This window comes from Perca fluviatilis, chromosome 1 (assembly GCF_010015445.1).
Source record: "Perca fluviatilis chromosome 1, GENO_Pfluv_1.0, whole genome shotgun sequence".
NCBI classification, from domain to species: Eukaryota; Metazoa; Chordata; class Actinopteri; order Perciformes; family Percidae; genus Perca; species Perca fluviatilis.
Window position 1 is genome coordinate 48,696,637 of NC_053112.1, and position 27,479 is coordinate 48,724,115.

The 27,479-nt window shown below is 39.8% G+C and overlaps 2 protein-coding genes and 1 long non-coding RNA gene across 5 annotated transcripts in view; 2 read left to right on the top strand and 1 right to left on the bottom strand.

Annotated features, from left to right (window-relative positions):
• Positions 1–7,483, top strand: part of LOC120556912 (ras and Rab interactor 2-like) — a 92,841-nt gene extending 85,358 nt beyond the window's left edge. For 2 of the 3 annotated variants that reach the window (XM_039796786.1, XM_039796778.1), the window contains exons 12-13: positions 2,312–2,475; positions 7,006–7,483. In XM_039796786.1, the coding sequence (XP_039652720.1) occupies positions 2,312–2,475; positions 7,006–7,332 (491 nt within the window). In that variant the 3' untranslated portion in view covers positions 7,333–7,483. Of the gene's footprint in view, positions 1–2,311; positions 2,516–7,005 lie in introns of all 3 variants that reach the window. The other variant, XM_039796795.1, reaches the window with a different exon arrangement.
• Positions 1,026–15,322, bottom strand: LOC120556947. The gene is made up of 3 exons (XR_005638913.1): positions 15,136–15,322; positions 3,296–3,347; positions 1,026–1,147 (listed from the first exon to the last, which is right to left on the bottom strand). It is a non-coding gene; the product is annotated as an uncharacterized LOC120556947 (long non-coding RNA).
• A 2,518-nt stretch (positions 15,323–17,840) lies between these two features.
• Positions 17,841–24,616, top strand: LOC120556923 (CD209 antigen-like). The gene is made up of 5 exons (XM_039796809.1): positions 17,841–18,362; positions 18,455–18,682; positions 21,158–21,300; positions 21,948–22,048; positions 22,477–24,616. Exons 1-5 carry the CDS (start codon positions 18,212–18,214, stop codon positions 22,619–22,621), a joined length of 768 nt encoding a protein of 255 aa, XP_039652743.1. The 5' UTR covers positions 17,841–18,211; the 3' UTR covers positions 22,622–24,616.
• Positions 24,617–27,479: the final 2,863 nt, after the last annotated feature.

Here is a 27,479-nt window from a genome sequence, read left to right on the forward strand (position 1 = left end):
AAAAAATAATTATCCGATTAATCGATCGATAAAGTGCTAGATTAATCGATTACAAAAAGAATCGATAGCTCAATTTCAATTCAATTTTATTTATAGTATCAAATCATAACATAAGTTATCTCGAGACACTTTACAGATAGAGTAGGTCTAGACCACACTCTATAATTTACAAAGCCCCAACAATTCCAACAATTCCAGTAATTCCCTCAAGAGCAAGCAGTGCGACAGTGGCGAGGAAAAACTCCCTCTTGGGAAGAAACCTCGGACAGACCCAGGCTCTTGGTAGGCGGGCCTGACGAGCTGGTTGGGGTGTGATGAACAGTGGCGATAGTAGTCACATTAATAATGGAACAGTGACTGGATGTGGCGGGAAGCTGCAGGGTTCAGCAGGACGCAGCATGACATTGCAGGGCATCGCTGAGCTCAGCAGGGAGTGCAGCAGGACCACGGCGACAGCTGCAACCAGGGTCTTGGGCCAACGTTCTCCAAGGAAATACGCTGGGGGAAAAAGCATAAGGACTCCGGGAGAGTAAACTCCCCAGAAGCTAGGATTAGTAACAAGCATTTCTGGGACGGGCTGCACACAAATAGTAATAGTAATAGTAACAGTAATAGAAACAGTAATAGAAAGGGAGAGGAGAGAGCAGCTCAGTGTGTCAAAGGAAGGAAGTCCCCCGGCAGTCTAGGACTATAACAGCGTAACTATAACAGGTAACTAAGAGAGACAGGTCATAGCTGCAGCCCTAATCATACATGAGCAGTAGTATATATAGCATAACCTGCACCGACTCGTTAGTAAAGTCTCTCTTGATGTGTGTCGGTCCGAGGAGACAAGACTGCCGCCGCATGTCTGCACTCTAGTACAGGGGTCTTCAGCGTTTTTTAAGCCAAGGATTCCTTAACTGAAAGAGAGACAGATCAGGGACCCCCTACTCGCCTACATATATTGTATAAAATGAAGTTGCACATTAAACTGAGCCTACAATAACGTGTAGTGCGGTCGGCCTCTAAGCTCACCCAGTAAGGCGTGCGCCCCATGTAGGCTGAGTCTGCTTTGCAGCGCCCAGGTTCGAGTCCGACCGCGGCCCTTTGCTGCGTGTCATCTCCCATCTCTCTCCCACTTTTCCTGTCAATCCACTGTCATTCTCTAATGAAGGAAAAAAGTCCCAAAAAATAATCTTTAAAAAAATAACGTGCAGGGCGGCCTAAAGGTGATATACCTAAATTTTAAGTGCATAGAATACAAAGCTATTAAAATAATAATTGTTGGCATGTTTTTATAAATCATCTTTTAATGTTAAACATACATGTGGCAAAGGGAATCCTTTGGACTTTTGAACTGTATCTGTGGGTGGCTACCTTAGTGACTACCTTACCTGTAGGCCAGTAGGCCTATCATTATTGCCCCCCAAATAGGCTGATATATGTTCATCAGCCCATCACAGAACAGGCAGGTGAATGGTTCCAGTAATCCTACTGCTCCCAATAAGTGACAAAATAACGCCAACATGTTCCTATTTACATGTTGTGATTTGTAGAGTCACAGCGTGTACCAAAAATAACGTAACATGAGACACAGCCATCTTCTAACCGTAAACAAACCGGGAACTAGATTCTCAGGCGGAAGAATATAGTACCTGGGCGGAGTGATATGCTCGCAGCAAGCCTGTCTGAGAATATAGTTCCCGGTTTGTTTATGGTTAGAAGATGGCTGTGTCTCATGTTACCTTGTTTTTGTACACGCTGTGACTCTACAAATCACAACATGTAAATAGGAACATGTTGGCGTTATTTTGTCACTTTTGTCACAATTGGAAGCAGTAGGCTAGTTGGAACCAGTTACCTGCAGGATCTGTGCTGGGCTAAGCTAATGCTGGAGCCGTCAGACAGCTTTACAGCACGCACTGAGATGAGAAGGGTAGCCTATGTATCGACTTGTCTTACTCTGGGGGTTACGGTGAATAAGCTGAAGTCCCAATAAGTCGGCGTGTTCCTTTAAGCACCTAGCACCCAAAGTCTCCAAAGTTTCAATGTGAGTTGAACGCATTAGGTCTTATTTTTTATAGTGGGATTTGCAATGCCTGCCCCATTACCCTAAATAGAACTGGCACCAAAAGTCTGACACCAATGCAAATTTTATGAAGTATGACTCGTTCTTTCGAAGATTCCTTGTTACAAAGAAGGAAGTGTTCACTTCTTGATAAATACATGAGTAATGTCAGCTGCTTTCTTTTCTAGATAAGTAGCTCTGTTTCTGTTTCTTTTTCTTCATCCATCCTCAAACATCTTCCCCTGCTTTCTACCCCACCAGGGGGCTACTACCTGACCAGCGCGTACGGAGCCATGTCCCTCATCAGGAACTTCCAGGAGGAGCAGGCGGCCCGGGTCCTGAGCTCTGAGGCCAGGAACACTCTGCACCAGTGGCACCGAAGGCGCACCGCCCAGCGCACGGCGCCGACTGTGGACGACTTTCAGGTATCACGCCTGACCTGAACCCACCTTGAACATCCAGGCAGTGAGTCTAAGTGCTACCAATTCCAAATAAATCTCAACTTCTCCATTCAGCATTGGAAAGATGCATGAAAGGGAGCTGTGTCCCCGCCCCTCCCTCGTCAGAGAAAGGCCTACGTCTACAGTTTCTACTAACATCACAGCATGTTTTGGTAGAAAGCACCCTCTAGTGGAACATTTAAACACTGCATGCCATTTCTTGGTGGTTATACCTCAGTGATGTTGACAGGTATTCAGTGTAGTGAGTCACCTGGACCCACAGGTGGTCATTTGAGTGGGTCCCGGGGAAATTGAATGGGTCCCAGTCCTTACATTTTTCCTCCATCCTCTAAGAACTTGCCCAAAATACAATTTAAGCCGTCCTGAAATGAATGTGGAGCGTCCCACATTTCAAATCTTAGTTTAAAGCTACCTTGACCTCTAAAGGCTTTGGTGACATTTGAAGAATATTGTATGATTGTTCAATGGTCCTAAAAGGTCGGTCAGTTTAGCCCCCGATGGCTCAATTTATCAAATTCAGCCACAGGAAGACTTTTTTTTTTTGCATTCTTACAAATTTAATTTGGAACAAGACACAGGATCCTGAAAGAGATATATGCAGCTCATGTCGGTAACATGCTAACGCAATCAGCAACACAACTTCTAGAGCAGCACGTGGGAGACAGAGAGCGCCTCGGGTCTGTGCTTGCGTGCGTGCGCATGTGTGTGTGTGTGTGTGTGGCATTACAATTGCATGACATTGCCTTGGCTAACCCTGTTCATTAACAAAGGAAACTGTATTCACCAGATTCTGCTGAACCTCACTGGATTGAGCAGGAATGGTGTTTCTGTAAGAGCTGAATGAGACAAAGACACAGGATGTGTGCTGTAAAACTAAAAGGAATACAAGACTTTATTCAGTATCAACCTCTAAACTGTTCAATACACAAGAAACACATTCGGGTAACAAGCCATCCTTACATGTTTGATAATGTTTTCTCATCCAGTGAGGAAGTCTAACCTCTCATTTGCCTGTATTTGTTGGAAAAGGATATGTGCTTGGGGGTAATCTATAATTCTGTTGCGGTTTCAACCTTCCTTCTTCTTTGTGGGCTGACTCGTGGATTTCCACTTTCTTTCTTTCTGTCATTAATGTCTTATTGTGTGTGTGTGTGTGTGTGTGTGTTCCTTTTCACCTTTTGGGGAACTTTTTAAGTGATTGTGTGTGTGTACGCTGTCAAGGAGGTATTTTACTTGGTATTTCTATGATTTAACACAGAATGGTTGATCAAATGTAGCATTATCAGGGGAAAAAATAGGGTGCGTGTGGACGCATTGGAAAGTGAGTTTACAGCATCTTTTTGGATTTAACCCTCATGCCCTCTTCGGTCATTTTTGTACATTTTTCTCAAGTTTTTTTTTTCATTTTGTGATCATTTTTGCTGTGTTACTTCTTATGGCATGAAATTTTGTAGGAATCCTTCTCTTCAGTCAAATTTTTTAAATCCAGTGTTTTTTACTCTTACATGTCTTTTATACTTAAATGATTCATTTTGTACCCTCTGGACACCTTCGAGGCAAAAATGTCCACGCACACAAAAACTGTTATTAAATCATCATATATCAATATTTTTTTCTGCTTTTTTTTCATAAATCACTTAAACAACTTCTTACCTAATCAAAACCACCAAACATTCAATCATTTTCAGGATTTTAACCCTTTAAATGCCAGTTTATGTATTTGAAGTATGTCATTTTTTATAAAAAAAAACACAAAAAATGATTTTTTTCCCATATAATGAATAATATGTAGATGGGGCTTTGGTGGTGATTAGAGGCTTGGATATGTCAAAGATAAGCAACAAAACTGATTTGATTGCATTAGTATTTTTTATGTAATTCCAGATACTCCCTCTGGACACCTTCGAGGCAAAAATGGCCCCATTGACTTCCATTATAACCACATGTTTTGATCTCACTGCCTTTACAGTATAAAACCATGCATTCTGTAATATCAGCATTTCATTTGGAAGAAAACTAGTCATATTTGACATTTTGACAGTATTTCACCAGATTCAACCATTTTGCCCTTGTAGGCCGATGTATGAAATTATAGTTATATTATGGAGCTCTCTGTGTGTGTGTGTGTGTGTGTGTGTGTGTGTGTGTGTGTGTGTGTGTGTGTGTGTGTGTGTATCGCTACAAGACGCTGGCGTCGTCTTGGGTGTGTGTGTGTGTGTGTGTGTGTATATGTGTGTGTATGTGTATATGTGTCTGTGTGTGTGTGTGTGTGTATATATGTATATTTGTGTGTGTGTGGGTGTGTGTATGCGTGTGTGTGTGTATGTATGCGGTGTGTGTGTGTGTGTGTGTGTGTGTGTGTGTGTGTGTGTGTGTGTGTGTGTGTGTGTGTGTGTGTGTGTGTGGGTGTGTGTGCATGTCTGTGTGTGAGAGAGAGTTTGTGTAAATCTGGGTGAAAAAAGGGCTTCTTTTGAAGGATGCATTTCATGTGTCTTTGAAGACGTGCTTGAATAAAAACATTGTCTCCTGCATTTGTTGTAAACAAAACCAACTATTAGTGTGTTTATGCACCTGGCTCTAGAGAAGGAGAAAGACCTGGAGCAAAGAGAAGGAGCCTTTATCTTCCAGCCAACTGCAGGACTCATCTGAAGATGACACAAGTTTCTGGAGTCTGACAAAATGGTCACTGGAGTCCTCCAACTCTGTGAGTGCCTCTAACCCTTCCTCTGAAAGTGGAGAGGACACTGAAGATCCTGTCCATCCTAACATTGAATGGACAGTGAAGAATTGGCAAGGCTGAGTCTGGTCTCCATCTAATACTGAGACGCTGTGCAACATTCAAAGCACCGACCGGCATGATGTCAGAGCCGAGATATGCCATATCCAACAGAATCCATGATGTGGCATCCTCTTTCCACCTTTTTCTCACTCCTGACATGATCAGCTGATTCAGGAAATGACAAACCTACACGGGAGGTGTTCAAACTCAGGATGAAGTGATGTGGATGCTCAAGAGATTTTAACATACATGGGACTTCACACTTGGCTGGTGTGTACCGGTCCAAAGGGGAATCCACCCGGAGCCTGTGGGATGTCCATAGTGGGAGACCAGTCTTCAGGGCCACCATGTCCCACAAACCATTTGAAATGATAAGCGCCAGTTTACAGCACATGCAGGAGACAATGTTTTTATTCAAGCACGTCTTCAAAGACACATGAAATGCATCCTTCAAAAGATGCCTTTTTTCAGCCCTAAAGTGATCATTGCTTGCTTACAGGTTTACACAAACTCTCTCTCACACACACACACACACACACACACAAACACACACAAACACACACACACACACACAAACACACAAACACACACCCACACACACAGAGCTCCATAATATAACTATAATTTCATGCATCGGCCCTACAAGGGCAAAATGGTTGAATCTGGTGAAATACTGTAAAAATGTCAAATATGACTAGTTTTCTTCCAAATGAAATGCTGACATTACAGAATGCATGGTTTTATACTGTAAAGGCAGTGAGATCAAAACATGTGGTTATAATGGAAGTCAATGGGGCCATTTTTGCCTCGAAGGTGTCCAGAGGGAGTATCTGGAATTACATAAAAAATACTAATGCAATCAAATCAGTTTTGTTGCTTATCTTTGACATATCCAAGCCTCTAATCCCCACCAAAGCCCCATTCCCTATGATTTATTTTATGGAAAATAATTAATGTTTTGTTGGGTTTTTCATAAATAATTGTTACTTCAAAGATTTAAAACTGGCATTTAAAGGGTTAAAATCCAGAAAATGATTAAATGTTTGGTAGTTTTGAGCAATTTAGAAGTTGTATGTGATTTATGAAAAAAAGCAGAAATAAATATTGATATATGATGATTTAATAACAGTTTTTGGACATGTACATTTTTGCCTCGGAAAGGTGTCAAAAGGGAGTATCTGGAACTATGTAAAAAATACTAATGCAATCAAATTAATTTTGTTGCTTATCTTTGACATATCCAAGCCTCTAATCCCCACCAAAGCCAAATCTAGATATTATTCATTATATGGAAAAAAAATCGTTTTTTGTAATAAAAAATGAAATACTTCAAATACATAAACTGGCATTTAAAGGGTTAAAATCCTGAAAATGATTGAATGTTTGGTAGTTTTGATTAGGTTACAAGTTGTTTAAGTGATTTATGAAAAAAAAGCAGAAAAAAATATTGATATATGATGATTTAATAACAGTTTTTGTGTGCGTGGACATTTTTGCCTCGAAGGTGTCGAGAGTAAGTTTTTTTTTTTAAGGAGGGCATGAGGGTTAAAAGTGCCGGAGACGCAGGACGCGTACTTAGCAACATCACTGATAACTGCGTGTTTTTTCTTTCTGCCTGCGTGCTTGACTCATCAGTAATGCCTCTTTGATTCATGGTGGACATTTCGATCTGTGCTGCCAATTGTTAACACAGGGCTTTTTGTTTGCCTATGTAGAACTATCTCCGCGTAGCCCTGCAGGAAGTGGACACAGGCTGCACGGCCAAAACCCTGATCGTCCACCCTTACACAACCACAGAGGAGGTCTGCTCACTCTGCGCTTACAAGTTCAAGATCCCAGACCCCGACACCTACGCACTGTTTCTGGTCACTGGGGACACCCGGCAGCAGCTCGCCCCGGACACGCACCCTCAACGGATCAAAGCCGAGCTCCACAGCCGGCCCCGTGCACAGATCTTCCACTTTGTCTTCAGGAAGGTACCTAACCTTAACCTCTGTATCCCTGCCCTCATGAACAATGGAAACTGCCTTCAAGTTGAATAGTACAGGAGAACGTGACAGCTTGCTGCACTCGATCCTAAACAATAGCCATGTTTCGTGGTAATCTGTTGATGCTTGTTTCTTAGAAAACATTTGATACTGTCTGAACGGAAACAAAAAAAAACAAGCTGTATGTTGATGCAGATGTAAAATGTCTATGATCAAATATGATGCCATGCAAATGATATATATATATATAGATATATAGAGATATATAGAGATATATAGAGATATATAGAGATCTATATATATATATATATATATATATATATATATATATATATATATATATATATATATCATATATCACCGTGATAAGCCCTATTTCAACAAACGGTGGCGTATTCCTTTAAACCGGAGCCAGCTTTTACTCACAACATGCTAACCGGCAACATAGGATTCCATTCACTACGCTAAGCTAACTAGCGGTGGCGCTGCCGGTGCATGCACAAAAAATGTGTTGGCCCACCTATCTACAGCTAGGGGAGACCGTGATAAGCCCTATTTCAACAAACGGTGGCGTATCCCTTTAAGTCAAAAAGCCTATCGGGTCGGCTACGTAGCATAACAACGTATGCAGAGAGGATGCTTAAACACTACACTTTCAAAATAATCAATAAAACTTTCTTCACCAGGCATGAGAGCAGCACGTAAGTAGTTTATAATAGTTATATTAGTGATATAATGAATATTAATTTTTATTTATTGTTCCTGTCACCTGCATCCTTTGAGAATAGCTGACAATAGATTGACGTTTCACAGCGCTGTGCTGGGTCCAAAAACTGGAGAAACAACAACAATCCCAAAGCAAAAGCTCACGGTGTCTCCTGGGTGTAGCCAGTTAAAAGCAATATTGTTATTATACTAGACGCCGCACACGCTCCACGAACAGTCCGCATACTTGTGCAATGTAGCCAACACATAAAGAGTGGTAAGTTGTAAGTTTAGTTCAAGTTATCAACAGTTCAACCATTTAGAGACCATTTGGCCCTTGTCTGGGTTTTTCTTAGGTGGTATGCTGAGTGGAAATTGTCAGGTATTGTACAGAGGCTGGTTTTGCAGGATTTGTATTAAGTTTTATATGGAAGTGAAAAGTTCTTCAGATGGTTGGACATGTGTACTATCCTTAAAGTGCTCATATTATGCTCATTTTCAGGTTTATAATTGTATTTAGAGGTTATATCAGAATAGGTTTACATGCTTTAATTAAAAAAATATATATATATTTTGTTGTACTGCACGTTGCTGCAGCTCCTCTTTTCACTCTGTGTGTTGAGCTCTCTGTTTTAGCTACAGAGTGAGGCATCTCACTTCTGTACCATCTTTGTTGGGAGTCGCAAATGAGCAGTAGCTAGGTAAGGACTACTAGCCAGTCAGAAGCAGAGTATGAGGGCGTGCCACGCTAGCAGCTAGGCGAGCATTATAACGTGTGTTCCAAAGTGACGAGCGTTTGTCTCTGAAGTAAAGGCTGGACTACAATAGAGCTGTTTGGAGCAGTTGGTGAACAGTGTTTCTGTTGGAGATGGTAAGTCCCTTTGGGGTGGACTTTGGGCTTTTTCACTTTGTAAACCTATAACATGCACAAAAAGATATATAACACAATAAAGGAAAGGGAAAAAGCCAAAAAGCATAATTTGAGCACTTTAAAGCAGTGGTCAGACGGTTTAATATTGCCTTTAATGTAACTAACGTTTGCCTTAACTACTGTTATCCCAGGTGCCTTCCAAAGGAATTGAACATACTGTATGCAACTGAAAGTTTTCAGCTGTCATCCAGTGATTATTCAGCTTTCATCAAAATGACCCAGAAAAGAACCTCATGCTAAAATGTTGATTTAATAAGTAAAATGAACTATTGTAAAATTTTAGATTGTTTTTATATTGCTCTTGTGTTTAATTTTCTACAATTGCTGGCCAATTGTAGCTTTTATGCCTGTGTAGAAATATTTTTGTATTCAAATGTTTCCTTTTTTCATTACTAAAGATTTGTATTCAGATTTAATATTTCTGTACTGGACTCAATAGTGGACTTGGATTTATGCCAGTTATTTCTGAAAAGTCAATTTAAAACAACACTGTTTCTATTATTTTTTATGGAAAGCGCAAAAACTGACGGTGGAAATATATATAATTCTCTCCAAACGACTCTACTTGCCGACTCCAACATAATACTATTTTGCTACATTATTTTTTTAAGACAAAGTGACATTTCTTAGGCCTAATATTAGATTTCTTTGTGGCACAATATTACCCTGGCAGCACAGGAACAGCAGGATTTTACTTGATCTCTAGATTGAATCCAACATCCCATAAATAAACAACTAGTCACAAATATTTCAATCCACAAACATACAAAAGAAATTTAACATGATTTAACGGTTTTATCAGAACCTACTACAGGGGTCTAAACATAAGGTGGTAAGGGAATATTTGTGGAGCTTTTTGTGGTTTGATGTATAAAGTCAAATTAACTACTTGTTGTGGGTTTTCTTCTTTTGGTTCGGCCTGCTATGAGTAACTCAATAACCACCGCGCTTCAGTCATGTCGCAAAAATGGAGCGGCACTGTTACACATACTTAGTGGCATGTACAGGGCAACACGGCTTATACTTTCGGATCATAAGTCATATGTTTTCTTTAGTTCAAATTAACACTTAAAGGTTATGGAAATAGCACAATTTCCTTCAACGTATTCCTGAGCGAGCCTCCTCTCAGAGCTGCCTCCATTGGAGTATCGGGAATACTTCTTACTTCTTTGATTATAGCCATTTGAAACTGGCCCAAACAATAAACCTACATATTTACAATAAGGTATTGTGTAATTTGCTATGTTCCAGCTAGCTGAAAAGCTTCCTGGAAATATCAGTGAGATATTGAGCATCCAACTAGCCTTTCTGCAGTCCCTGTGATAAGTGATAATATATTTGACGGCGTAATGGCGTGTTCTAAACACATCATGTCATAAATCTGTAGTGTTGAACTCCTACTGACCCCGGTTCACTATACTGCCTCTTGAGTCTTTCTCTAACTTGGGTTCATTTAACCCTCATGCCCTCCTTAAAAAAACTTACTCTCGACACCTTCGAGGCAAAAATGTCCACGCACACAAAAACTGTTATTAAATCATCATATATCAATATTTTTTTCTGCTTTTTTTTCATAAATCACTTAAACAACTTCTAACCTAATCAAAACTACCAAACATTCAATCATTTTCAGGATTTTAACCCTTTAAATGCCAGTTTATGTATTTGAAGTATTTTATTTTTTATTACAAAAAACACAAAAAATGATTTTTTTTCCATATAATGAATAATATCTAGATGGGGCTTTGGTGGTGATTAGAGGCTTGGATATGTCAAAGATAAGCAACAAAATTAATTTGATTGCATTAGTATTTTTTACATAGTTCCAGATACTTCCTTTGGACACCTTCGGGCAAGCAAATGTACATGTCCAAAAAACTGATATTAAATCATCATATATCAATATTTTTTTCTGCTTTTTTTTCATAAATCACTTAAACAACTTGTAAATTGCTCAAAACTACCATAAATTTAATAATTTTCTGGATTTTAACCCTTTAAAGGCCAGTTTTAAATCTTTGAAGTAACAATTATTTATGAAAAACCCAACAAAACATAAATTATTTTCCATAAAATAAATCATAGGGGAATGGGGCTTTGGTGGGGATTAGAGGCTTGGATATGTCAAAGATAAGCAACAAAACTGATTTGATTGCATTAGTATTTTTTATGTAGTTCCAGATACTCCCTCTGGACACCTTCGAGGCAAAAATGGCCCCATTGACTTCCATTATAACCACATGTTTTGATCTCACTGCCTTTACAGTATAAAACCATGCATTCTGTAATGTCAGCATTTCATTTGGAAGAAAACTAGTCATATTTGACATTTTTACAGTATTTCACCAGATTCAACCATTTTGCCCTTGTAGGCCGATGTATGAAATTATAGTTATATTATGGAGCTGTGTGTGTGTGTGTGTGTGTGTGTGTGTGTGTGTGTTTGTGTTTGTGTGTATGTTGTTTGTGTGTGTGTGTGTGTGTGTGTGTGTGTATATGTGTATGTGTGTGTGTGAGAGTTTGCGTAAACCTGTAAGCAAGCAATGATCATTTTAGGGCTGAAAAAAGGCATCTTTTGAAAGATGCATTTCATGTGTCTTTGAAGACGTGCTTGAATAAAAACATTGTCTCCTGCATGTGCTGTAAACTGGCGCTTATCATTTCAAATGGTTTGTGGGACATGGTGGCCCTGAAGACTGGTCTCCCACTATGGACATCCCACAGGCTCCGGGTGGATTCCCCTTTGGACCGGTACACACCAGCCAAGTGTGAAGTCCCATGTATGTTAAAATCTCTTGAGCATCCACATCACTCCATCCTGAGATTGAACACCTCCCGTGTAGGTTTGTCATTTCCTGAATCAGCTGATCATGTCAGGAGTGAAGAAAAGGTGGAAAGAGGATGCCACATCATGGATTCTTGATATGGCATATCTCGTGGGCTCTGGCATCATGCCGGTGCTTGAGATGTTGCGCAGCGTCTCAGTATTAGATGGAGACCAGACTTGCCAATTCTTCACTGTCCATTCAATGTTAGGATGGACAGGATCTTCAGTGTCCTCTCCACTTTCAGAGGAAGGGTTAGAGGCACTCACAGAGTTGGAGGACACCAGTGACCATTTTGTCAGACTCCAGAAACTTGTGTCATCTTCAGATGAGTCCTGCAGTTGGCTGGAAGATAAAGGCTCCTTCTCTTTGCTCCAGGTCTGTCTCCTTCTCTAGAGCCAGGTGCATCAACACACTAATAGTTGTTTCTGTTTACAACAAATGCAGGAGACAATGTTTTTATTCAAGCACGTCTTCAAAGACACATGAAATGCATCCTTCAAAAGAAGCCCTTTTTTCACCCAGATTTACACAAACTCTCTCTCACACACAGACACGCATGCACACACACACACACACACACACACACACACACACACACACAACACACAACACACACCCGGCTCCATAATATAACTGGCTAAAGTGGGGTTCTTTTTTCACCACTAAAATTATCATTGTTTGTTTACAGATTTACACAAACTCTCTCTCACACACAGACATGCATACATACATGCACACACACACACACACACACACACACACACACACACACACACACACACACAGAGACACACACACACACACACACACGCATACATACACGCACACACACACACACGCACATACACACACATATACACACACACACACAGACACACATACACACACATATACACACACACACACGCACGCGCGCGCGTGCACACACACACACACACACACACACACACACACACACAGCTCCATAATATAACTATAATTTCATGCATCGGCCTACAAGGGCAAAATGGTTGAATCTGGTGAAATACTGTAAAAATGTCAAATATGACTAGTTTTCTTCCAAATGAAATGCTGACATTACAGAATGCATGGTTTTATACTGTAAAGGCAGTGAGATCAAAACATGTGGTTATAATGGAAGTCAATGGGGCCATTTTTGCCTCGAAGGTGTCCAGAGGGAGTATCTGGAATTACATAAAAAATACTAATGCAATCAAATCAGTTTTGTTGCTTATCTTTGACATATCCAAGCCTCTAATCACCACCAAAGCCCCATCTACATATTATTCATTATATGGGAAAAAAATCATTTTTTGTGTTTTTTTTTATAAAAAATGACATACTTCAAATACATAAACTGGCATTTAAAGGGTTAAAATCCTGAAAATGATTGAATGTTTGGTGGTTTTGATTAGGTAAGAAGTTGTTTAAGTGATTCATGAAAAAAAAGCAGAAAAAAATATTGATATATGATGATTTAATAACAGTTTTTGTGTGCGTGGACATTTTTGCCTCGAAGGTGTCCAGAGGGTACAAAATGAATCATTTAAGTATAAAAGACATGTAAGAGTAAAAAACACTGGATTTAAAAAGTTTGACTGAAAAGAAGGATTCCTACAAAATTTCATGCCATAAGAAGTAACACAGCAAAAATGATCACGAAATGAAAAAAAAAACTTGAGAAAAATGTACAAAAATGACCGAAGAGGGCATGAGGGTTAAATTGTTTTAGCTAAAGGCACAATGTAGGACCTGGTAAAGCATCTTAAATGAATTGCACAGTTTTAGGACAGCTCTAAAAGTGTTATGTTGGATGAGGAATGGATGTTGAGTGAGACAAATTATTTAAAATATTAAAGCATTCTCAGTGCAACTTCTTATTCAAAGTATTTAGCATGCAAATTACAAATGAAATCCCTAAACCTGACTGAGATATACTTGGCCTATATAAGCCTATAAGGGTGCTCCTCTATTGCTAAGTGTTCAGTTCATTACATTTGAGATGTTTTATATCTAACCAGGTGCAATTCAAAACAAACAATATCACAATATATGACTCCAAATTTGTCACAGCCTTCGTTCAGACAGAAAATCCTAGTAACATACACAACATAGTACAAAAGATTGTGCGATACATATCACCAGCTGGTTTGCTGACACTTTGGGTCGATTTTGGAGGGGGAGAGTATGAAGGTCTTATGGTCTATATCTGGAATTAAGCAATGCTGTCCGAACACTCAAAGAGCCTATGGTTTGTATTATGAATTAATTTATGTTTTGCATGTTTACATTGATATGCTTTAGAGCAGGGGTCTTCAACGTTTTTCAATCCAAGGACCCTTTAACTGAAAGAGAGACAGATCGGGGACCCCCTACTACAAGTTCATATATTGTATAAAATAAAGTTGCATATTTAACTGGGCCTACAATAACGTGTAGTGCAGCCTAAATCCTTTATACATACCTTTTACTGCATAGAATACTAAACTGTTAAAATAGCCTATAATTGTTGGATTTTATGAATCATCTTTTAATGTTAAAACATACACAGTGTGGCACAGTGAATCCTTAGAGTGTATCTGTGGATGGCCTTAGTGACTACCTAACCTTACCTATAGGACAGTAAGCAGTGGGGATTTATATTTGGTAATACTATTTAGGATTCATTTTACTGTAAGACTTTTTAATTTTTGAAAAAACTTTCACGAATTAAAAATAATTTGGAGGCCCCCCTGCATTGACATCTGAGGACCCCCTAGGGGTCCTGGACCCCTTGTTGAAGATCCTTGCTGTATTGTATTGTGGGGGAGGCAGCATGTGAATGTGCCGGCCAGTAGTTATCTGTCTGTGAATCTGGGGGGGCGGAGCTTCTGTAACTAACTTCCAACCATCAGAAAAGTGGAAAGACGACCCCAAACGGCTTTTCATAGTTTTATTTTGTTTCTGTCGACTTTGAATGAATGAAGTTTTATGTTTTAAAAAAAAGGATCTTACTCTTTAACAGAAAAGTTGACCTCCTTAGAAATGCTTTCCATAATATCTGTGAGACGAGCGTCTAGCAACATTGTTGTGGATGCTCCTGGCAACCTCTCTGAACTTCGAGTCTGGGGAGGAGGGGCCAGGGGAGACGACTCTCTCCAGTATTTAGAATTTCTACTGCAGTAACTATTTTAAACACTAGCTGTCAGTATTATATATTGCACCTTTAGAGCACAGCACACACACACACACTTAAATGGTGGCAGTTCATGACACATTCATTTTCTTCTGTCTATAACTTCTACACAACTTGTAGAGGTCTATGATCCTTGGGTACCAGCACTGCTCCCAACTTGTATCCTGCCTACAACGCAAAATGTGCCGCACGTGCTTGGCACCACCCTCACTACTCACATTATCGATGTCATCAAATGCTTCTGAGTTTCTGTCCACCTTCACACACCTGTCTGAAACCTAACTTTTTTGGTGAGGGCTGGCTTGGCATATATATCCTCAGACATGCGGTTTTCTCACTTCATCTATTCCAACTCCATTCTGCTCGGACCAGTCCCACACGATTTTAGCATTTGTTTAACCATAGCTCTAGTGAACAGGGAAGTAACAGGAGGTCACGTAGTCACATGGGTTTTATTAAAGGGAAGAAAGGAAGGAACTCACTGGGCCGTGACGCAGCATTATTTAATAAGGTGAAAATGCAAAGCACTAAGCCACCCTAACACCCCATCATTTATCTGAACTTCAAACACTTTATAGTCATTGTGTTGCACAATGAGATTACTTTGTGACAGCCCAAGGGTGCGCCAAAAGTGATAAAATACATGTTCGATAGTACTGGAACAATTAATATAAATAAGACTAATAATCTTTTTTTCATCTCACCCTTTTTCAACTCTTATTTACTGTATGTCCAACTACTTCAAATTGTGGTAGTATAAAATCAGTATCTATTGTTGGATAATACACCATCTACACTGATAGGGTTAGTGTCTTTTTTTCTGTCTTTCAGTAAATCAGAACAGAAACTGCATGTGGTCATACATTTTTACAAGACAACTTGCTCAACTTCCTTAAAGTGTGGAATCTATATATCTATCTTTTATCTAATAGCATATAAAAAACATTAACAGAGCAATATTATTAATAACAGAAAATGCAAGGGAGGCCAAAAGCCTAAAAGGCTTACCAAGGTTCCCCAGGTTTTATAGAAAAACATTTTCATTTTCAAATACAACTAACAGCAAGCGTGCTCTATTTTGTTTGAAATTTACTTGGAACGTCAACAGAAGTGACCATGCAGGAACTCATAGTGCACCTTTAATTTTATTTATAGTGTCAAATCATAACATAATTTATCTCAGGACACTTTACAGATAGAGTAGGTCCAGACCACACTTACAAAGACCCAACAATTCCCACAAGATCAAGCATTTGGTGTGAGAGTGGCAAGGAAACATTCCTTCTATCTATCTATCCATCTATCCATCCATCTATCTATCCATCTGTCTGTCTGTCTGTCTGTCTGTCTGTCTACTCATTCTTAGCAGTGATGGTCACAAAACTGAATGGGAATCACCATCATGCAGCTGCAAGGCCAAACAGGTAAAAGTGGTCACCTAAAATAATTCATCCCACAAGCCCTCAGTTTCCTGTTAAGCAGAGAATCACATGCGTGAATATGTTGCCATCTGTGTTACTATTTTTGTTACTTCGTCTGAGTACAGTTCAGAACGATACTTTTGGCACACTCACTCTCAAGACATTGGGACATTGAGGACCAATCTCTACAGACAATACAGCTGAACATCACGGATCAACAGATGGATATCTATGTCAATGAAGAGGGACCATTTGGTTATTCTGGCAAAAGTTCGGAAAATATTTATGAAAGTCTGGAGCCAAACAGAACTGGACCTGCACTCTCAGGTAAGGAACACATGCAATAATAGGATGTTGACTGCAGGTTCATGCGAATGTGTGGACATTCTTTATACACAAATACAGAAAAGATCATATTTTCTAAAACAAAGACTAACATCTTGGAACAATAAGGTGGAGGGTCAAGAGAGTAGAGGAAAGTCTGGTTTGCTGCAGGGTTAGGGTTCAAAATTAACGTTTTAATCTACCAAAATGGCTAGTAAATGTTCAATTTTTACCAGCCACTCATTGGATTGCCATGTTTTTTTTGGCTGGTGAGTGAAGCAAATCGACCAGCCACTTGCATATTTTACCAGCATTTGGTTGGTAAATGGTGCTAATTTTGAATACTGCATGTTCGGCTCATACAGAAAATGAGCCGAACAAAGTTGTCACTCATCTGGTGAGAGTGCAGTGTTTTTCTACGCTGTGACACAAAAATGAAGTTGTTCAATTTTACTAATTAAGTGGCCGTCCAGCTGGCTAGCTGCTTAGCTAGCTTGCTTGCTAGGGGGCTCAGTTCTCAGTTCAGCATCATCTGTATTAGAGAAATAATCACATCATCAGATGTTTAAAGTGAAAAAAATAGCCTTGCCTGTGTACTTACTGGAGTTCTACAACTACACATATCCCATATACCAGTCCTTCCAGAAAAATGCGAGTTTTTTTGTGATTGTTGCAGGCAAAAATCCTTGATTATGCGGCACGTTTTCTTAAAAAATGCGATGGAATATGCGGGATATTTATGCAGTTTTATGCAATGAAATTGCGGGAACTTGCAAAAATTGTGTGAAGCATAATCACACAAGAGCAGACATTTTCCCCCGTTGCCATGGGAACGTGTAATTACGCGACGTGAACATCATCGAAAAGCAGGGTGTTGGCTGTTTTTTTTCTCTTTTTCATCAAACCTCAGTTTTTGCAAGTTCCTGCAATTTTTGCTAGTTCCCGCAATTTCATTGCATAAAATTGCATAAATATCCTGCATATTTTATCGCATTTTTCAACTTTCTGCTAAGATATGTGACTTTTTTGCAACGAAAATGCGGGGATCGTGAAATCATGAAAGCCCCGCATATTTTGCGCGGAAATCGACAATTTATGTGTGGCGTATTTGAAAAAATGCAGCCCCCGCATAAATATGCGGACTTTGGCTGATTATGCATTGAATTATGCGATCGCATAATCACATTTTTCTGGAGGGACTGATATACAAGTACAACTATGTGTGTCCCCCATAGACTGTATATTATATAGTCTATGGTGTCCCCTTCAAAGATTGCTCTAGATAATTTTTTTTTTTATTGTCCCCTCCCCCAACTTTTAAATTACGCCCATGGCTGTGACATCAAATGTCTACTGTGAAAAAGCTGTGTAGCAGTGCTTTGTGCTAAATGCTATAGTCAGCATGCAAATATGCTTACAATTACACAGTGTGAGTTGCTAAGGTATAATGCTTCCCATACTGCTTAGTTTAATGTGTTAGCATGCCAACACTTGCTATTTAGCATTAAACACAAAGTGCAGCTGAGGCTGATATGGGAATGGCAAAGTAATGGGAACTGTGGAACAAACACATGACAAATACCGACTTGTCCCTTCAGTTGCTGAAGATGTGAAGAAGAGTTCCTGCAGAGCTGCTGCAGTGTGTTTGGGTGTGCTGTGTCTTCTCCTTCTGACTGGACTCCTAACTCTGGTTGGCCTATGTGAGAGTACTATGTTAGCGTGTTGATTAAACACTAAGCAGGTGGTGCTGGTTGGTAGCGTTTCTTTATTTGATTGATTCTGTTTCACACAGTCACCAAAGGCAACTCTGAATGGGAAATGAAGATGTTCCTGTTACACAACAGTTTCAACAACCTGACTCAAGAAAGAGACCAGTTACAGACCAGTTACAACAACCTGACTCAAGAAAGAGACCAGTTACAGACCAGTTACAACAACCTGACTCAAGAAAGAGACCAGTTCCAAAAAAGAGTTGAAGACATGGCCAAAGAGAGAATTGATCTTCGTAAAAAGCTTCAAGGTAACTGTTATTATTATTTGTTTTTTTAATCTAGCAGGCCTAATTTAGTAACTTAAAGGAATATGCCACAGTTTGTTGAAATAGTGCTTATCATAGTCTACCCTGGCTGTAGATAGGTGGGCCAACGCATTTTCTGTCTCAGTGCAAGTAATTAGGTTTTTTTTTTCTTCACTTTTAATCACAACATGCTAACCGGCAACATAGGATTCCATTCAATTCAATTCAATTCAATTTTATTTATAGTATCAAATCATAACATAAGTTATCTCGAGACACTTTACAGATAGAGTAGGTCTAGACCACACTCTATAATTTACAAAGCCCCAACAATTCCAACAATTCCAGTAATTCCCTCAAGAGCAAGCAGTGCGACAGTGGCGAGGAAAAACTCCCTCTTGGGAAGAAACCTCGGACAGACCCAGGCTCTTGGTAGGCGGTGTCTGACGAGCCGGTTGGGGGTGTGATGAACAGTGGCGATAGTAGTCACATTAATAATGGAACAGTGACTGGATGTAGCGGGAAGCTGCAGGGTTCAGCAGGACGCAGCATGACATTGCAGGGCATCGCTGAGCTCAGCAGGACCACGGCGACAGCTGCAACCAGGGTCTTGGTGCCAACGTTCTCCAAGGAAATACGCTGGGGGAAAAAAAAAGCATAAGGACTCCGGGGAGTAAACTCCCCAGAAGCTAGGATTAGTAACAAGCATTTCTGGGACGGGCTGCACACAAATAGTAATAGTAATAGTAACAGTAATAGAAACAGTAATAGAAAGGGAGAGGAGAGAGCAGCTCAGTGTGTCAAAGGAAGGAAGTCCCCCGGCAGTCTAGGACTATAACAGCGTAACTATAACAGGTAACTAAGAGAGACAGGTCATAAGGAGAGGTAGCTTTTTCGGGCTTAGAACTCTCCCCCTGCCGGATCTGGCTTGGCTGGCCTGCCTCCCTCTACTTTGTTATGTATTATTAATCTAACAATTATGAAGAGAAGCAGTTGGGCCAGTTAGGTGAACACTGCAACTCCTCACTCCCTAACTATAAGCTTTATCAAATAGGAGAGTTTTAAGTTCATTCTTGAATGAGGTGACAGTTTCTGCCCCCCGAACCCAGATCGGGAGCTGGTTCCATGCACTACGCTAAGCTAACTAGTGGCGGCGCTGCCGGTGTTGCACCGGACTAAAACAATGCATGCACAAAAAATGCGTTGGCCCACCTATCTACAGCTAGGGGAGACCGTGATAAGCCCTATTTCAACAAATGGTGGCGTATCACTTTAACCACCACCTAATCAGTCTTCTGCATGATTAAGCAACTCGACCGCCAACAGTTCAGTCAGTGTTTCAGGTGTGTTATGCTAGCACAGTTAAGCTCAGTGGCAGTGAAAGCCAAAACATCTGGATCTCCCCCCTGTTTGCTGGCCGTAGTGTAGGTCATAAAGCCTGCCCCCTCCATGTTAGCAGATGGGACACAGGCCTAATTGAAAAATCAAAGTACATGTCAAATACATTGTTTCCAAAGATGTTTTCTTTCATTTTAGGTAGTTGTTATCACGCTGATGTTTTGTTCAAGTTTTCATTTTTCTGCTAAGTTTGTATTTTATCTCATGATTGGTCGGGCGTGTCTATGGGCGGGACTTAGATACCACAGCCCCACCGCCGCACAGACTCTGGCTCCAAAATTACAAAACAGCATGAATGGTTATTTTTTTCCAAGTTTGTATGCGTGTGGAAGCACCAGAGACACAAAATAACAAGACCAGATCCCAGAAAAAGTGATTTTTTTCATAATATGGGCACTTTAAATACAGTCTATGTTTGAGCTAAAGAGAGAGCGCACTTCTTTCTAACTTCACACCCCCCAGATTCTTTCACTTTCAAACTTGTAGTCCTCAGACCCAACCGACTCTGACTCAAGTGACATCACATGAAGCAATTTGTCAAATTTCATGCATCTCCATCTGGAGCGAGAAAAAAAAAGTATACACCTATTTTCATATGCAATTGGCTACTCACCAAGACCTGTCAGCAGACTTTGATGTGTAAAATCAAATTAAAGACAGAAAGAATCCAATCACAGAGCTTAGAAATTCAGTGGTGTGTTAACAGCAGATAAAAGCTAAAGATGTTCGTGTAGAGAAACTGAAACTGCAGCTAAATTATTTCCCTTTTGGAATCAAGGTAAGGTTTTTAATATAGCAACTTTGGCGCTGCGTTTTCACAAATTCAACAACAAAGGCTTTTCAAATTTGTTTTGATTTGTGCTTCTTCTCCATGGCAGCAGTGGCTGTGGATCATGGGTACTGTAGCATTTAGCCGTCTAGGCTCATGGGTATTGTAGTATTGTAGTATTTAGCAGCCGAGATAACTTTATTGTAGAGTCTGCTATAACACACTTATAACCTGTCTGCTACACTCTATAGAACATTTCAATCCAAACCAACGAAGATAATTTTTTCAAGATTTTTTCCATTTTGAAACAGATCAGTATAACAAACGAGGATGGGTGTATTTCAGCGGTAGTTTCTATCACGTTTCTTCTACCAAGAAATCCTGGCAAGGAAGCAGAGATGACTGTGTGCAAAAAGGTGCAGACCTGGTGATTATCAACAGCAGAGAAGAACAGGTAATATGTGTGTGTGTGTGTGTGTGTGTGTGTGTGTGTGTGTGTGTGTGTGTGTGTGTGTGTGTGTCTGTGTCTGTGTGTGTGTGTGTGTGTGTGACTAAGATGTAGTGAGAGAAAGATATGAAAACTGTTATGTTGTCCTGCATTGCCAGAACTTCATCCACAGCGCTGCGGAGGAAGGTCTGGCTAGTCCACACAAAATTCTGGGATGGGAGAAAAACGTGCTCTGGTTTATTGGCATTTCTTTAAACCAATCACAATCGTCTTGGGCGGCACTAAGCCCCGGACACAATAACGGTGCCTCTGCAAAATAGCCTCTGGAAGGAACTTGTTTTGGTGGAATGTGTGTACGTTCCAAAGTAGTTTTAGTTGTGCAATAGAAAACTCAGATTGGACAGATAGTCTAGCTAGCTGTCTGGATTTACCCTGCAGAGATCTGAGGACCAGTTAACCATAGTCCTCACAAATCCACCGGAGTTTAAAATTACAACACAAAGAAATCGTAAGGTAATGGGCATCCGGCCAAAAAGAGGGGCATTCGGCAGAATTTCCGGTGGCAAAGGAGCAATCCCAGAAGCGGAACGTCGTGGATATACACTATAGTTATGTTGATGTCTTTTTCTCTTTTTCTCTTCCGTGTCAATAAGGAATTCATGAGACGGTTCCCAAAGCCCCTGTGGATTGGACTGACTGATGGAGAGAGAGAGGGGAGATGGAAATGGGTGGATGGGACTCTGCTGACCCAAAGGTTCACACATTATTAATGTTTCTGTTGTCATGCTGCACTGTTGACGCCCACTTTCCAATTCACTCACTTTATTCAGCTTCCTTCCATAATTATGGTAGTTTAACAATTAAAAACAGTTAAATATTGTGTTCACTTGTGTGTTATTAACCCACCAACCTCTCTAACATTACAACATTTTAGGATCCCCTTGAAAACGAGACGATGCATCTCAAGAGTTAATCATAAAATTAAAATGGATATTTTACTGATACAGCCCATAAGACATTTAGCTTCTTTTACTCAAATCACGCACATGATTAGACCTTACATTTTCTTTTTTTAATTGAAGGAAACATTTTGAGTCAATGTTGGGTTGAAATTTAATTCGCTGTCTATAAAATGCTTAATTAAAAAAAAAGTTCATTTTTGGTTTTGGTTTTGGTTTTCAGCTACTGGATTCTTTCTGAACCAAATGGGCATATGTGGAGAGACGAAGACTGTGCAGAAATATCTAACCATTTATTGAACAGCTGGAATGATGACCTGTGTAACTCTGAAAAATTCTGGATTTGTGAGATGACATTGCTTCTATAACTCAACATCCAAACCTACAAGACAATGATATAAAAACAGGTAGATACTCTGCATTTCCCAGTTTCAGCTAAAACTTCCAAGACAGCCTAACATAATGCTATGCAAGCTATCATATAACCCTAACCCTAAACTGTACAGGGAAAGTGTCTCATTAACATACATGGACATAAATGTCCGGCTTAGTTCACTGCTATGAATGTTGAATTTGATGACTGATGAATAGGGATAATTCACTCAACTCACAAATCAATACAATTCCCGATTTTAAGTTTCCATACCATTTTCTCAGGATTTATTGAGTTGCAGATAAATGACTGAAAAATATCCCTGTATTGATATAATCTGTGCAAAACAACAGATGTGTCCTCTTATCAAAGCAACAAAAATGTAAGAAAAAATTAATTATTAGATTTCTTTTTGGTGATTAAATTTTTTTTTTAACAACATACAAAATATACAATTCGCAACATGAACATATCTCTTCCCCCCTTCGTCATCACCAACAATCCAAACAAAAACAAAAATCAAGAAAAGATTACATAGTAACTACAATATTGAAGACCATACAACAGCAGTCGTCCAGAAAGCTCAGGTACTTTCCCCATTTTCTATTTTAGACATCCAATCTGGCAAACCGTTTCTATGACATTTTTTCAAACGCCTCCACCTTAGCCATCTCGGAAGCCCACTCCTGGATTGAAGGCACCCCTTCATTCTTCCATCCTCTTAAAAGAATCTGTCTGGCTATCATTAAACTAGTCTGGACCCAACTTCTTATGTGTTCATCCATCCCGCTTAGGATTGACCCATCTCTCCCGTTCCTCTTTGATCCAAACGATATTTAATTGAGAGAATATCGGATGGGTTTTTGCCTCGTCATGCAGTTTAACAGACAGGCTTTGTAAGGGTGATAATGGGGCAAGAACAGATTGCTCAATACAATACCAGAGTGGAGCTCTCTCAGGAGGAAGTGACCACTGGGCCAGATGCCTTAGTTAAAAGCATAGTAATAATACAACATCTTTGGTAGACCCAAACCTCCCCTATTAATAGGTCTTTGTAATTTGGATAAGGATAAGGAAATTCAGCTTGGGAACACAAACCATTTTTGCAACATTGACCTTCCCTGCTATTGAGAGATTGAGAGTCGCCCATCTATTAACGTCACAAGAAATTAACGCACTGAGCTGTTAAAGGTAACGCCTCTGACTTGGACCAATTTACCCTATAACCTGAGAATTTCGAGAATTTTGTCTGTTGGGAAAACCAACAGACAGGAAGTAAAACCAGACAAGACAGAAAACCAGACTTTCAAAATAAAACAGGGAACATAGAAAAACAGAAAAACAAGACTACCACAATAAGACAGAACACGGCACAAAGTACAAAGCACAAAACACACAAAAAGGCTACAAGAGTGGCACAAAGGCAATCAGTCTCAGCTGGATCCTGACAGGGTGCTTATACAGCACCTTAATCCACTTTATAAAAATGCTGCCAAACCCATATATTTCCAAAATTTTGAACATATAGCCCCATTCAACCATATCAAACACCTTTTCAGCATCAAGGGAAATAGCAGCTATTGGTGATTGTGTATCAGCTACAGACCATGCAATAGTAATGAGACACCTGATATTACCTATGGTCCTGTAATAAGGTCCAGGAATTTTGGATGGGGAAACATGATAACCTATGTCAGATTGCAGGGACCCAGGTTCTATTCAGCCCAAGATGAATTGTTCTGGGGGATAGGTCAATCCTAAACAGAATGGATAAGCACATAACAAGCTGGGTCCAGACCATAGGCGGAGTTTGACATTCGAGCCAGGGGGGGCAAAAAAAAAAAAAAAACTCATTGTAGCAACTGAGACCTGGGGAACACAGCACGATCACATATGGACAAAACAAACATGCTAAATAAACATATGTTTATTTTTTTAAGCAGATTTGAATTTACATTGTAACAATTTAAAACCTCGAGCTCAATTTAGTTAAAAAAAGAAGTCCATAACACATATAATTCTTGAGCGACAGATGCAAAAATCCCCAACAATCTCTGTCCCCACAGGGCAGATCCGAACAGGCGCAGCTCTGCTGCTGCGCAGGCTACACTTCTCTCGTTCACAACGCTGTCTGTTCTGCTTAACGTGAAAAAGCTTAACGTGGTTTAATGTACCTCAACAACGATCACCAAATTTATCATGGCCATATCTTGAAATGAACACTTATGCCTGTCAAAAGAACTTGACAGGCTATGGCGAGGAAAAAGCTTGTACCTAAACAATGATTACCAAATTTCGCTCATATTGCTCCTCATAACCACTGAAAACTGTCAAAAAAACTAACCAGAAATGTGGTGATGATTGATCGTTGTTTAAGTATATTAAACCACGTTAAGCCCTTTTCATGTTAGGACTCTTAAAAAGCCCATGAGAACCGTTGGGAGTCAACCAACAGCTGCTCCGCTGCCCTCCTGAAAATGTGAAGCAGAAACGCTAAATGTCAGATAACGTCCATAATAAATGGACTTTGGGTTGTATTTTTTGACAGTTTTCCGTGGTTATGAGGAGCAATATTAGAGAGAAATTTGGTAATCATTGGTCATTGTTTACGTACATTAAACCTGACCTGCGCGAAAGAGAAAAAACGTATGCGTCATTGTACCCAGCACTTCTGGAAATGTACCTCCGAATGCTTCTCTGTCCCCAGCACATTTCAAACCAAGCTGACGCCCGTGGGCACGGCTGTGCTGGAGCACAATAGACAGACGGTGGCTGAATGCCCCGACACTTAAATTCAACTAACATGTAGGCTAACAGTGAACAATCAGTGTTGGACCTCCAGTCTGTTGAGATGCCTCTCCAAACGCAGAAACCGCGCAATCGCACCATAAAACGTTAAGACACGTTAAGAAAAAAGATCAGTATTTTGCCGTAATCCAATGACATGAAAACAAGTCATCCACAGCGATCAGTAGATCCACAAACAGAGTCCCGGTGTATCCAGCAAGGCCTATACAAGCGTCATATTCACCAGTCAGCTCCAAACAGGTGAACGAGGTGAACTTCGCTGTTTAAACAAAGTGGAATAAAACTTATCAAAGTCCAAATCTACACAAAACGCGCATTCAATTAGTAAGCTGACAGCAAATTTATATACATGGCATTTAGGCAACCTTTATTGTAACGTTGGCACGGTAAGATGTCCCGACTAGTGCAACAAATTATTGTTTTTTGCGTCCTGCATATGCGTCGACAATGGTCTCAGGTGAGAGGCAGAGCCCTGAAAAAATATTATTTTTACTAAAGCAGTATATGAAATCAGATGTATTATCTATCCCCATTTAGTTGTTTTGTGTTTTTAAAGTATTTATAAAATATCTGGTTATGTCAGAAGTAATTATTCCACTCATTATTGAAACAATGCAATTACCCGTTTCATCTACCAGGGGGGGCAGTGCTCCCCCTGGTAGATTGACTCTGACCTGCGGCCCTTTGCTGCATGTCATTCCCCCTCTCTCTCCCCTTTCATCTCTTCAGCTGTCCTATCAATAAAGGCCTAAAAATGCTTTGTCTTCTGATTGAAAATAATTTCAACATTCTGAGATAGAATATTATGATAATGGTATTTTAATTGAGTCAGGTTTCTCAGGCCATCCTGTGACATTCTTCACTTACTCTCTTTTTCAGCTTGTTTAATAATTAGACTTCTAAAACAAATCCCATATCAAAATAACTAAATAAATAGGAAGAAAAGTAGATAACGCCCTAGGCCGTTTAAAAATTGCATCGCAGTTAATTTTTTTATGGTAATCGTTACACATTCATATCGATATTTAACTGGTATACGTAACTGTTGTGGACTCCCTTTGAGCTCACCATGATCATCACAGTATAGGATCTGATCTCATGCTCCATCTGCATTAGGGGAACATTTGGATGGAAGCAACATTCATAGTGTGCCTTTCAGCAGTTAAAAAATTAACACCCATATACAAATATCTGGTGCCAATGTAGAAAGTAGCGTTCTCTTTTAAAGGTTGTGGAGGTTAAGGTGGAGGATGGGTATAGATAGATAGATAGATAGATAGATATATAGATAGATGGATGGATGGACTTTATAATCCCAAATTTGGAAATTACATACATACACACATACTCACACACACACACACACACACACACACACATACAATTTTTTTTTACAATTGTACAATTTTTTTTAAACTATAACGCAACCCTGGAATTTATATTTATTTTTTGTGATTGAGTTGGAATTGTTAATTCACTGCTTAATAAATATGTTAATGAAATATTCTATGATTCGTTACTTTACTTTGGTCAAGAACGTATTGAATATGATAAAATCCATAATTCTTCCATCTCTAATACTTTTATAATCAATTTCCAGCATGCTAGAATCTGTCCCAGAAAGATCAGACGTATTGTTCATATTCAACAAAATTATAACTTTTCCTCCTTTTCTGTGTAAATGCATCTGCTGTTATGGAGGTCCACGATTACTCCAGGCGCGTTATTATGGATCCCACTTAACTTCTAGGCAAGACCCGCCCTACAAAGCAGGCCGATTGGTTGGGCATTGACCTTGAGTGGTTAAGGTTAGGATAGCCGACTGGTCAGGGGATAGGACCTGAACAAATCGGCCTAAACCTTGCTTAAGCATGGATGCCTGACCAATAGTAGTGTGTGAATGATATTGAAGGGCAGCCTTGCCTCAAAGTTGCATGGGTTCCATAATAATGCCTCCAGGCTTTACTCTTCTTTTCCTTCTCTGGCATGTTTTGTTCTGCTGCACCCTCAGGTGGTGAATGACTGCTATGACACCCTGATGGAGT

Bases quoted from the DNA above. Each gene is read 5' to 3' on its own strand.
- LOC120556923 (XM_039796809.1), top strand. From the start codon at position 18,212: ATGGGAACTGTGGAACAAACACATGACAAATACCGACTTGTCCCTTCA. The intron at 18,683-21,157 runs GTAACTGTTATT...ATTTTGAAACAG, and splicing joins TCTTCGTAAAAAGCTTCAAG to ATCAGTATAACAAACGAGGA. The intron at 22,049-22,476 runs GTTCACACATTA...TTTGGTTTTCAG, and splicing joins GGGACTCTGCTGACCCAAAG to CTACTGGATTCTTTCTGAAC.